Source organism: Mycothermus thermophilus (genome assembly GCF_041956435.1).
Source record: "Mycothermus thermophilus strain CBS 625.91 unplaced genomic scaffold VTJ04scaffold_6, whole genome shotgun sequence".
Classification (NCBI taxonomy): Eukaryota; Fungi; Ascomycota; class Sordariomycetes; order Sordariales; family Chaetomiaceae; genus Mycothermus; species Mycothermus thermophilus.
Genome location: NW_027191432.1, coordinates 2,495,818 through 2,508,529, shown reverse-complemented (window position 1 = coordinate 2,508,529; position 12,712 = coordinate 2,495,818). Strand labels below are relative to the sequence as shown.

At 56.7% G+C, this 12,712-nt stretch overlaps 4 protein-coding genes across 4 annotated transcripts; 1 reads left to right on the top strand and 3 right to left on the bottom strand.

Moving 5' to 3' along the window:
• Positions 1-57: 57 nt before the first annotated feature.
• On the bottom strand, positions 58-1,300 carry VTJ04DRAFT_9319 (uncharacterized protein; the record flags this gene model as incomplete). Its single annotated transcript, XM_069367853.1, has 3 exons — positions 58-1,117; positions 1,180-1,208; positions 1,271-1,300. 3 exons carry the CDS (start codon positions 1,298-1,300, stop codon positions 58-60), a joined length of 1,119 nt encoding a protein of 372 aa, XP_069216140.1.
• A 589-nt stretch (positions 1,301-1,889) lies between these two features.
• Positions 1,890-4,155, bottom strand: VTJ04DRAFT_9318 (uncharacterized protein; the record flags this gene model as incomplete). Its single annotated transcript, XM_069367852.1, has 4 exons — positions 1,890-2,945; positions 3,013-3,114; positions 3,212-3,646; positions 3,712-4,155. 4 exons carry the CDS (start codon positions 4,153-4,155, stop codon positions 1,890-1,892), a joined length of 2,037 nt encoding a protein of 678 aa, XP_069216139.1.
• Positions 4,156-5,162: 1,007 nt separating this feature from the next.
• Positions 5,163-8,657, top strand: VTJ04DRAFT_9317 (uncharacterized protein; the record flags this gene model as incomplete). Its single annotated transcript, XM_069367851.1, has 9 exons — positions 5,163-5,265; positions 5,328-5,652; positions 5,714-6,323; positions 6,395-6,582; positions 6,830-6,951; positions 7,019-7,070; positions 7,150-7,823; positions 7,937-8,437; positions 8,551-8,657. 9 exons carry the CDS (start codon positions 5,163-5,165, stop codon positions 8,655-8,657), a joined length of 2,682 nt encoding a protein of 893 aa, XP_069216138.1.
• Positions 8,658-9,915: 1,258 nt separating this feature from the next.
• On the bottom strand, positions 9,916-12,245 carry VTJ04DRAFT_9316 (uncharacterized protein; the record flags this gene model as incomplete). Its single annotated transcript, XM_069367850.1, has 4 exons — positions 9,916-10,998; positions 11,061-11,162; positions 11,273-11,707; positions 11,799-12,245. The coding sequence occupies 4 exons, from the start codon at positions 12,243-12,245 to the stop codon at positions 9,916-9,918; spliced, it is 2,067 nt and encodes a 688-aa protein (XP_069216137.1).
• Between the last annotated feature and the right edge of the window lie 467 nt (positions 12,246-12,712).

The following is a 12,712-nucleotide window of genomic DNA, read 5'->3' as shown; positions in this document are numbered from 1 at the left end:
GCATTCCGCTTTCCCGGCCCAGCTCAAAGACATTATTTCCCACGGCCGATTGTTCTCTCAAGGCCGAGCCCAGGGGTCACGTTCAGGAACGTGATGCGCCGGCTCAACCCTCGTCCCACCGCCTCCGACGGTACCGTATCCCAGTGTCCGCCGTTCGCCATTCTCCTCGCCGGTCGCGTTGGCCTCGTCTCTATGTTCCTGATGTCTCGCTCTCCCTTCCTCCTCATCACTATCCTCCTCCTGAACTTCTCCCACACTAGCCGGAACCAACAAACCCCTCCTTCCCTCCTCGGCCTCATCCTCCTCCAACCTCGCAAACGCCCCGCGCCTGCCAAACCCGCCGATAATCCAACCTAAAACCCCCGCCGCCGTCCCATTCTCTCTCCTCCCCCTACCACCTCCTCCGGCCGTAGTGTTCCTGCGAGCGGCAGCGACAACCACGCTCGCGACGAGCAAGGTCCCCAAAACCTGCACCAACCCAGAACCAACCACCGCCCCCACCTCGCCCGCCAACGCTTTCTCCAACGCCTGCTCCCACACCGGAAGACACGGTTGGTGGCGACCGAAGTGGGTCTCGCACTGCCGCGCCGCTTCTTTTCCCTGGTCTCCGCCTGACGGGGGGAACGGCCAGGCCATGTCGCGGGTCGTGTGCAAACCGCAGCAGGTGAGGGCGTCTTGGATCGCGCGGATGGCGTCTGCTCGGCGGGCGCGGAAGAGGGAGGTCCAGTGGGTTGTCAGCAGGCAGGAGGTTACCGGGGAGGTGGTGGGGAGGGGGGAAGCGAGGAGGGTTGTGAGGACGGTGGTTAGGAGCAGGTGCAGGGTGGGTGGGACGAGGGGGGCGAGGTGGGGGAGGAGGGATAACAACGGGTTGGAGGGGTTAGTTGGGTTGGGGTTGCGGTTGGGGCGGTTGATGCGCCGGTGGTTGGTGGGAGTAGTGGTGGTGGTGGTTGGGTTGGGAGGAGAACCAGGAGGGGGTTGGAGGAGGAGAGGGGATTTGGAGAGGAGACGGATCGTTGTGTAGGTGGTTAAGGGAGCGAGGAGGGGGAGGAGGATGGCAAGGATGGTGAGCGCCGGGGAGATGGGGAGGGAGAGGTTGGTTATAGTGATGTGTTCGTAGCTGTGGAGAGTGAGGTTAGTACAACAGGAGAGAAAGGAGGAGGAGAGAGGGGTGTTTAATACATGGCGATGCCCACGAGGGCGAGGATGACCTGTTTAACGTTCGGTGTTAATAGAGGTGAAGTTAGTTGCAAGGGGAGGGATGGTGACATACGAGAGTGTAGAGGAGTAGAAGTGTAGCCATGGTGAGTGAAGATACCTCGGTTCGGTTGCGGATGGATAGAGGCGCGGGGCCTCAGCTTGATGGAGCAGTTGACGGTGTTGTGGGTTGGAACTTGCTTAAACTTCAAACGTCCGGGAAAGCATGTTTGGTAAAATATAAAGGAGATGAAGTTGAACAACGCATCAACTCAAGAGGCATACACATGAGACAACGAGCCATGTATGCCTCCGGAGAGCTGCAGACGTAGGAGAGGTGGCGTCAAGCTACCCCGCCTGAGGCCCGCCACGTTTTAACGACGTCCAACATGGGACAACAGACAGGGGGACAGCAGGCCTTGTGTCACGGACCAAGAAATCTCGAGACCGTTTCAATCTTGCATTTAGCAATGGTTCTTGTGTCGAAGTTACCAATGTACCAGAAAAGGGATCTTTCTTGTGGGATACATAGCTGTGGTGTATTTTGTATATACCTATTTGCGCTCATAGCTTCATGGCCTATAATTCGGCCGACTAACAAATTATTCCTTCAACTACAGCGTAAACCCATAGTGACAAAAAGATATCTTTGGCAACATTCAGACTATAAACAGAAATTCATATCCACATTCTTCTCAGAATCCCCTCGTCGGCATCCGGAACTGAGGCCGCTGTTCAAACCCGCTCCCATTTCCCATTTCTTCCATCTCCGGCTGCAGCGGCCTATTATACTCCTGCCCTCTTGACCCCTCCTCCTCCGGCGTCCACACCTTCCAGCCCACCTCAATAATCTCGTACTTCAACACCAGCTTCATCTCGCGGCCCTCCACCTGCACGCCACCGCCCGTGCCGCCCTGCGTCTCATCCTCATCAAAAATCGGCCGGCGCGACACCACCCTCTCCACGCCGTGCCTCTTCTTCTTCTGCCACAGATAGAACCGATACCCGAGCCAATACGCAAATGCCAGGCCCAAAATCCCCACCGCCGTCGCCTGCCCCGCGAACCACGGCACCCGCTCGTTCGACCGCGCCAGGAACGGCTGGGCCGGCAGGTCCGGGATCCACAGCGCGAGCAGCGGGAAGCCCGTGGCCAGCGTGAAGTAGATCGCGGCGGTCACCCCGAGCCAGTGCGGGATCGGCGACTTGTTGCGCCACGTGCTCCCCGGCCAGAGGCGCAGGCGCACCATGTTGATGCCGATGATGGTGAACCAGGTCAGGTCCAGGCCGTAGGTGTAGGCCATGACCAGGACGGAGTACCCGGGCAGGAAGATTTGCGTGCCGTCGGGGGACGCGCTGGCGGTGGTGGCGACGGCGACGATGATGAGGATGGTGGTGATGCTCCAGTGGAGAAGCAGAGCGGCGGCGGGGGTTTTGGAGGAGATGAGCTCGTGGTCGTCCTCGTGTTGCGGCACGCGCTGGAAGCCGTGGCGGAAGGAGAACTTGTAGCTCGAGGCGAGGTGCAGGGAGTATGGGAAGATGCCCTCCTTGGCGATTTCTTGCTTGACCTTGGCGGCAGTGAAGGTGAAGACGATGACGTTGCCGACGGCGGAGACGGCGCGCAGGGCAAAACAGGCGCGCTCCACGGTCTCGAGGGTTGCCAGGGACTTGCCGCGTCCGACGGTGTGCTTGAAGAACTCGACGGGGATGTCGCGGTCGGGCTGGAACAGGATGTCGCGCGGGATGCTGGCGGCCTGGGGGAGTCTGTCAGCGAGGGATGGACGGGTCTATAGGCGGCATTTTGTGGAAGATGTGACGTACGTAGATGCAATTGAGCACGACATAGATGACGCCGAGAAAACCCATGGTGAGGGAGAGCGTTCGGGCAAAGTTTCTGCGCGGCTGCGGAATTTCGGCGAGGACCTGTTTTCGATTAGCCCCTGAGCCCCATAACTGTAGTATAGAATGCATTGACGAGGGGAACACAGAGAGACAATGGCCCAAGGCGGACATAACTCACATAGTTGGCCTGGTTGAAGCCACCAAAAGGGAAGATAATAAAGGCTAAAGCCTCCGCGTAGCGGTAGACGCCACTAGGGGTCAGAGGTGTCCTGGAGAAGGAGGTATCGGAATCGAAGTTAGTATCCGACACCGAGCGGTCCATATAGATGAAGCCAATAAGGATAATAGAGAGCAGCATCATCAGCTTGGAGTAGCCTAGAACACTGTTGACCAAGATGCCCCATTTTCGCGACATGGAATGCAGAAGGCATGCGCCGGTATTGAGACCGAGGGCGACGCCGATGATGCGGCCGGCGGTCATGTGGGCGCGCGCGCTTTGGAGAGCGGCGATCGCAAATGCCACAGAGTTGGTCGCTGTGTTGCCGTAGAAGAGGAAGGACACGCCGTACAGGCATGTCGCAAAGAATTTGGGTATCTTGAAGAAGTAGTTGAGCTGGGGAACGAGTCAGAGGTTAGCCTCCGTATGTGTTCCTGAGTTGAAAGGGGAGAAAGACAAACATAAACCAACTCGGCACCGCTTCGAGGAGTCGAGAACTTTGTTCCATCGGGAAGCCTCCATCGGGGCACGGTCAGGCCGAGCTCAATGTACAGCACAACGCCGGCCATGCAGGTCAGGGCGCCGTACAACCACATCAGGATGGAGCCGCCGATACTCTGGGTGTTGTAGAAGACCAGGGCAGGACTGTTCCAGATTCCAGAGCCGATGCAGCGGTTGAAGAGGATGGCGGCGACCGAGACGGCACCCAGACTGCGGTCAACCTGTTCGATGAGGACGGCCTGGTTCTGCCGAGCCTGGAGCAGCTCTTGTTCTTGATCTGGAGGGAGTCCACGGCTCCATCGTGATCGGACTTGAGATTGAGACAGACCGGGCGGGCAGGGCGTATAGTCCAGGTCCACGCCCGACGTTATTGACACCGACTGTGCACTTGAAGAGTCTCCCATGTTGGCTATTGAGAGGTTGACGACAACGTCATTCCCAACGGCCTCCTTCTGATGGAGATTCCCAGAGCCTCAAGGATGGGCGGGAGCTGGGACAGTAAAGTATCCATCAATGTTTCTGCTCTGCTTGACCTGGATTCATGTCCTAGTCATCTTCCCAAGTTGGGTTAAGGTGCTTCCAGCTTCACTCCTGTCTTCCTTATGCGTCCTTGACAGCGATGACAGCGAACTCCTAGCCCAGGACATCGCCCGGTTAGCACAGCCTTGTGCACCCTGCAGCCAAGCTGCATTAAGCTCAGCTCAAGACGTCAAGCTGCAAATGGGGAGGTCATCCACCACGCCCAGTTCTTGGGCGATCAACGTCGACTGGCGAGCACCTGCAGATATGTTTGTATGCTTGACGGGGATTGGTTCCATCCCCACCTTCTTACGCACCCCAAACTGAGGAGAACCTTGGAGTACTTGGGGTGGGCACTGTTATTCATCGACGCTATTCCCATTGTGCCCTTGACACTCTCGATGCTACTGGGGCCAAGATACACCTTAATCCCACCGCCCCCGCCTTGTTCGTTGGCGGCCGCTCACTGGAATATGCCTGACCTGCTGCCAAGAATATAGAATCTGTGGCTGGACCAGCCGCGAGCCCCGATCTGGGGCAGCAGCTGGAAAACAACTCAAGCAAAAGACGTCCCCTGAGAGGACATCTGAGTCCCGCCGCAAGGCTGTGTTCTGCCGCCCATGGAACGCACGTCAAGCAGTGAGTGGTGGGAACATGGCCACGATGCGGGGAGCATGTCAGGTCTTAAATGGATATCCCGTGTTCACCGGTTCGGAGGAGATTGGAGTGTAGTGACCTACCTACGTTGTTTTACTCTGAACCTACATGTCAATTCAGTTTCTAGATTATACACAACCAGCCTGGTCCAGCAAGATTCGACTCCAACAGACTAAGTCCGCATCGACCTTCAGGTTCCGTCCGCGGCCCGGAAAGCGGCCGGATAGCCGACGCCATGTTCTTACCTTTCGAACCTGCCGAGGTTGGGGAGATCCACAGCATCGTAACTATTGTCTACAATATCATCCAAGTTGGCTGGCACCCTGCCAACAATGCAAGTATGAGAACATAGCACAACACCTCTTCCCCCATTCTCCCTCCTTGCTGACCCCGGATGCAGATCAACAATATCTCGAATTTAAAAAAGATATCCTCACCCTCCAGGAGCAGCTGGAAACCCTCAAGCGAAACATTGAAGTTGTCCACAAGGATGAACACGCCCGGCTGGCCCCCACAGACCAGTTCCATAACATCTTTGCCGACTTCCGCCGCACCCTTGAGGAGTGCCAGCACTTCCTCGAGAGAAATAGCCGCTTCGCTACCCAGGCCGGTCCTATGTCAAACCTTCAATGGGCTCTGTGGGCCAAGGATGAGGCGGAAATGCACCGGGACCGCATCGCCGTGCTTAACCTCAAGTTAAACCTTGCCTTGCAGTCACTTCAGATGTAAGCCACCGTCCTCCCTACCGTATATGTCCATACCAGATCATGTCTTAACTCGTCCCAGACATTCGGGCCACGGCATAATGCTCCTCGTCAAAGAGCTTACCGCGCTCCTCCTCCAGAAGCTCGAAGATGTCGAGGCGCGTCAAGCCGACATCCTCGACCTCCTCCGCGCCCACACAAACGAGGTTCAGCTTCTACAATCCGCTGTGCCCCCCAGCCACCTCCGACGTACCATCACCATCCCTGCGATGCTCATCAATCGTTTCGTCTCCGCCGCCGCCGAGCGCTACGGACCGCGCGTCCGCATTCCCTTCAGTCAGGGCCTCAACGAGGCCATTTTCTACCTCGACCGTGCCACAAAATGGGTGGAGAGGAGGCGTCAGTCGGAGACGGCCATGGAGCCGTGTCAACCATTCACAGCCCCGTTGGTGCCGCGGCAAACATGGCCGATGCAAAGACGAGGTTCGGTGCAACAGCAACGGTCTGCGAATAATGACCTGTGCTCGATGGCGTTCCGCTACACCCGCCTTTACCGCGCCTACTGGTTGCTCCAGACCCTCAAAGAGGGCAGAGAGTACCAGGAGGCGTCACGCCCTACCATGGCCAACTTTGAGCGCCAGTATCCGGTGCTGGGCATGACGGTGAAGAGGTTTGTGGACAAGCTTGAGGAGGTGAGTCTACCGTTAATCACCTAGCTTGGACATGTTGCCCTGGTAGTAGAGACTAACGGAACGATGAATAGAGCATTCTGGACGCTTACGACAAGCTATCCCAAGAGATGGCTACGGCGCCGGTGACTCAGCAGCCCCCACTAGATCAGCTCCTCGAAGCTGCCGAAATAGACGGTGATGCCTGGCGCTCATATTGCGAGTGGCATCCCTCGGACGAGGACGACAACATCTCCAGGATGGGAGTCCACATTGAGACCTGGTATGTGGTTCATAAACTAGGATATTACGTTGATGGTAGGACTTATCGCTATTATTAACACGTTGTTATCTGGGCAGCAACCTCCGCAGCACACCCACTTGTGCAAACAGAACGCTCCAGATCTGGAGCAAAATCCCACCGGATGGAGTCCTCACGTTAGTCGTTGTGGAGCAAAGATGCGGCCCTGTGTAAGCCAACCCGGCTGGCTCCCATGAAACTCTGGTGCGAATTATTAATCGTCTTCTAGGCACCGTGTCGTCCTCCGACAAGACAAGATAATCCCCGAGTATTCGAACGCGTCCGGGTGCTCGCTGCGCATTGATCTCGGAGGCCGCGATGAATTCAGGCTGTCGTTCAGAGATCACGAAGGTATGTGCTCAACTCGCTCGTTTCGTAACCCCAATGGATGATGAGACTCAGGGGCTAACTGGAGTAGAACTCTTCATTGCCCAGCAGTGGTTGACGGGCTACAAGGTCGTCGACGACTTGTAAGTGTCCTTTCCAACTCCCCGTCAGGGGTAATTACCTACTCTTTTCCACCAAAACGACTACTGACAAACCGTCCAGCGAGCGAGTCAGCATCATCCAACAACGCGCCAATCTGGTCAGTGGCGAGCGGCTCAACGCCTACGGCCGGGTTCAGATCTGGGCCTCGACGCGAGTGCCCCAGCAACCCCAGCTGCCGAAACAGCTGGTCAGTTCTCCGCGCAAAAGCCGCCGCGCGTCCATCGTATCGCCATCAAAGACGTCCCTAAAACTCCTCACGCTGCCCAACTTCTCCCGCTTCTCCCTCCACTGGCCGTCGGAGAGCAAGGTCCAACTCTCCACGCCCCCGCCGGCGCAAACAAATACTACCACAACCATAGGACGCGTAACGCCATCCGATTTCGCCACGGCGGCCGATTCAACAACCCTGGACGCGCGCTCCGAGTCGTCCTCGTCCTTCGACAAAGTCGGTGGCGAGGGGGAGGATGGCAGCGGTTCGGTCTTCTCGGTTTCGCGGCGTCGGAATCCAAAGATCATCCAGCTCGACAACTACGGGAACATCGGGGGCATTCTTGACAAACCCGACCCTCCGCGGCTGGTGATTTTCTTGCCCTCCTCCTCCGACTCGTGGCAGCTACAGTCTCAACCACCGTCACAGCCACCGTCGATGTACGGGTCGAGGAGATCATCGACCGTCGCAGGGGGAGGCGGAGGGCAGCAGCAGTCGGATGTGGGGTCGTTGCTTGTTATTAACGGTATGTCTAATGAAGCCCAAACCAAATATGATACCCACCTACCCAGATTCCTAGGTCCCAACCAAGGTATAAGAAGCGTCCATACTAACTTCTCCCTCTTCCCCCTCATCCAGTGGACCACCACGTCGACATCAACCCCTACCTCTGCACCTGCCACGAAGACGACTCCTGCCCCTCCTCCTCCTCGTCTTCCTCGTACTGCGAGCCCATCCGACGCGCGCCAGCGCCCGTGGTAGATCGCAACGGCGTGTTGCAAAACTTTCAGTATCATCTTAACCACCAGGCGTACCAGGCATCTCCGCCTTCTCCCCCGACCTCGCCCGTCAATAAGTTGTCTTCTTGGTCACCACCACCGGTGACGACGACAAGCCGCCCGGCCAGCACGACGACAACAACGCGCTGCCTCAAGGTCGTCCTCGAGGCGGTGAACGGGGCGAAGGGCATCTCGGCGCGCGAGAGCGTCTGGCCGGTTACGGGGACAGCGACGACGACGCGCCGGCCGCCGGGCGGCGTGGTCAACCTCGCCGGGGCGGGGAGGTATCAGAATGGCGCGGGGCTGGGGAAACCGGGGAAGGATGTGAAGAAGGTGACGTTGGAGTTTGGGAGTTTAGATGGTGAGTTTTCCATGTTCATGTCCTTATTTCTTCTCTTGTTTTCCATGTCTTCGACATGTCATAATAATAGGGTCAGCGAACTAACGGGTTTCATACCTACCTCATCTATTTAGAGCGCATCAGGTTTGTCAAGTACTTCAAAGAGGTCCGCGATTTATACATCTTGTGGTTGAATGCGTCGCGAAGGCCACGGTTTGAGGATGATGGAGATGGGTGGTGAACGTTGACCTGTGTTCCCGGGTTTCAGGGGTTCGAGGTTGTGTTTAGGATGGATCATTGCTGTCTGCATTGTCGCGGTCAGTGAGGGTTCTGTAAGGGTTTGGCATGGTTCCTGAATTATGGCATGATACCCCCCGTGTGTTTGGATGGTTGTTTGGCTGGTGTTGGGATCGATTGTTGGTTTGAATGAGAGTGTTTTGCGATGTTGCTCGTGTGTTGTGTCTGGGTGGTGATGTATATGTCGATGGAACGGGATCATGGTTAGTCAGTGCGTAGTAATCATTGGTAGGTTCAATGGTATGGCGAGTGGTCTTCAGGATGTACACACCCAAGGCGCTCAGGCTGATCGGCAACTATCTGGCATTGCCTTTAATTCTTCCCCACCTCGGCGAGCAGCTCTGGAGCATATCCTTAATGTTCCCAAGCCTCGTGCTGGTCGTCGTGCTAGACTTGCCGTCATGCGCAAGCATGCTCGAGGTGGCAGAGAGGGTCGGACATGCCATCGACCAACATCATGAAAGCAAGGATGACCGAGACAACCTCGTCACCGAGACACCGGAGCAATACTTCATTAATACCATGTTGGCGATGGAGGAGATGGAGGTCTGGACTCGGCCATGGACTCCAGCGGCGAGAATAGAAGCACAAGGCAACATCCCAATGTCCTCGTCCGGTCAACTGTCATGCTGCTTATGACTATGACAGAGTTATTGCCTCTAACTGCCCTCTTCTGTGGTTGAGCAAATGCATCAACTCGAGAAGCATACATATGATACAACTAGCTCTGTATGCCTCCGCGGAGCTGCAGCCGTGGTCGAGGTGACGCCAAGCTACTCCACCTCACTGAGACCTGCCACGTTTTGAGGACGTCCAACACAACATGAAATCAGAGAGGGGGAAAGCAAGCCTTGTGTCACGCAGCAAGAAATCTCGAAGGCCGTTTTAATCATGCCGTTAACTCCTTGGTTATAGGGTATAGGGACTTCAGCACTTAGTCTTCGCTGTTACAAGATCGACTTAACACCGCCCTATTATGGGTACCGATCTCGGCTGTATGAATCCTCGAATGATAGAGGTTGTTGAACCCAGTCACCTACTAATTATCCTCCAAGACGTACAACCAAAAGCGATAGCAAAGAAAATGGTTTCGTCGCGGCTACCTTATAACATTTCCGTTTCGCATGAAAGAAAAGTGATAAACGGAGTATATCCAAAACATTACTCATACATAACGATGGATTCCCATATCCACACTCGCTTCAACATCCCCTCATCGGCATCCGGAAATGCGGCCTCTCATCAACACCATTCCCACTTGACCCAGCGTCCTCCGCCTTGACAGGTTGCGGCGACAGTGTAGACGTTCGATTCTCCTCCTCCTCCTCCTCGGGTGCCCAATCCACCCACTGGAGCCGGATGATCTCATATAGCAACACCAATTTCTTCTCCCCTCCCTCAACCTGCACGCCGCCACCTGCGCCGCCCACCGTCTTGTCTGGACGGAAGATGGGATGGCGAGATACCACACGGTCCACGCCATGTCTCTTCCTCTTCTGGCGCAGATAGAACCGGAACCCTAGCCAGTAAACAAAGGCGCCCGCAAGGATTGCCAGCGAGGTAAGTTGGCCCGCGTACCACGGCACCTGGCCATTCGACCGCGCGAGCCAGGGGTGAGCCGGTAGATCGGGGATCCAGAGCGAGATGAGCGGGAAGGCATTGGCCAGGGTGAAGTAGGCGGCGGCAGTGATACCCAGCCAGTGCGGCACCGGTGACTTGGCGCGCCAGGTGCTGCCCGGCCAGAGACGCAGGCGCAGCATGTTGATGCCAATGACGGTGAACCAGATCAGGTCCAAGCCATACGTGTATGCCATGGCCAGGAGGGAGTAGCCGGGCAGGGAGATTTGGGTGTTGAGGTTTTCTGCCGGGGTTCCTGTGGTTGATTCGCGCGCGGTGGCGGCGACAGCGGCGATGATGAGGATGGTGGTTATCGTCCAATGGAGAAGCAGGGCGGCGGCGGGGGTTTTGGAGGAATGTAGGCGGTGGTCCCCATGGTGCTCAGGCAGCCGGCGGAAGCCGTGGCGGAAGGAGAACTCGTAGCTGGAGGCTAGATAAAGCGAGTATGGAAAGATGCCCTCCTTGGCGATCTCTTGCTTGACCTTGGAGACGGTAAAGGTGAAGACAATGACGTTGCCGATGGCGGAGATGGCGCGCAGGGCGGCGCAAGCACGCTCCACGGCCTCGATCGTTTTTGGATCGCCGCTGCGTGCGAAGCTGCGTGTGAAGAATTCCAAGGGGATGTCCCGGTCGGGCTGGAGCAGGACTTCACGCGGGATGATGGCGGCCTAAAAGAGGCGTCAGCAGGGTATGCGATGACCGAAGAGAGCCAGGACAGCCATTGACGTACGTAAATACAGTTGAGCACGATATAGATGATGGAGAGAGCCGCAACGCTGATATAAGCCGTCCGGGCAAATTTCTTGCGCGGCTGCCGGATTTCTGCGAGGACCTGGCTCTCGGTCAGCCCCTGAACTGTGTGTATGACTGTGGCATGGCCTCGGATCAACGACGAGGGAAATAGTTTAAGTGAGTCGAGGGCCGAAATCGGAGGCGACTCACATAGTTGGCCTGGTTGAAGCCACAATATGGGAAGATGACAAAGGCGAATGCCTCAGCGTAGCGGTAGACGCCAGTTGGGGTGGCCGGGGTCTTGGAGAAGGACGTGTCGCTGCTGAAGTTGGCATCTGAGACGGACCGATTGATGTAGCCGAGCCCAATGAAGATCATGAGGAGGAGCATCAGAAGCTTGGTGTAGCCGAAAATGTTGTTGAACCAAATGCCAAGCTTGCGCGACATGGAGTGCAAGAGACATGCGGCGGTATTGAGGGCGAGGGCCACGGCGATGATGCGGCCCGAGTCAAGATGCGTGCGTGCCCCCCGAAGTACGGCCACAGCAAATGCCACACAATTGGTTGCCGTGTTGCCGAAGACGAGGAAGGATACGCCAAAAAGGCATGTCGCAAAATACTTGGGAGCCTTGACGAAGTAGTTGAACTGAAAGGATGCGTCAGGGGGTCAGCCTCCATCTTAGACTTGCAAGTATGAATGTACATTCTTCACCTCAGGTTGACAGGGGATGACCAACATAAACCAATTCGGCGCCGCTTCGTGGAGTCGATATCTTCCTGCCATCCGGGAGCCGCCATCGTGGCACCGTGAGGCCCAGCTCAACGTACAGCACCACCCCCGTTATCGCCGTCAGGGCGCCATACAACCACAACAGGATTGCGCCGCCAATGCTCTGGGTGTTGTAGAAAACCACGGCGGGGCTGTTGAAAATGCCGGATCCGATCATGCGGTTGAAGATGATCGAGGCCACCGAGAAGGCTCCGAGGCTGTCATCGACGGGGACCTCCTCGACAATGGCATTCTTGTCGGCCCGCGCCCGGTTTAACTCTTCAATATCGGCGGCATCGAGACCAGGTTGCCATCGTGATCTGACTGTGCCTTCGGGAGGCCCAGGTGGGTAGGGAGTGTTGCCCAGGTCCACGCCCGAGGCTGTCGATCGTGTTGTTGTCGAGTCGCCGTCCATGGTTGGTGAAAGGTTGATGAAGGACTCGTTCCTGGCAAATCCCTGGCCACAAACTTAATGAATTCTGGGCTGCCATCTTCTCAAGGGACGGTGAACGTGACCGATGCGATCCGTGACTGGTGCCATGGCAGGTTCGCCGCGATAAGATGCAGTCGGCGGACCAAGGCCGACAGGCAGCGAGGCTGTGCCGGTCGCCCTGCCACCAGTCGCAAGACGATTATTGGGCCATCGAGATCGACCGACGACGGGTTATTGAAGCCACTTCGTGGGGATTGGTGCCATCCCCCACCTCATATGCAAGACGCTGCGCAGTGACCCCAAAAGTGCACCCGAAAGCGCAGTCTCTCCTGCAGCCACTATTCCCATTTTGCCATGACACTGGATTCGACATGCGCGTCCGTTCCGTTGACGTCTCCTCCCAGTGGTGGCTCGTGCGGGTTGGCGGCTAGGGTTATCAGCAAACCTGG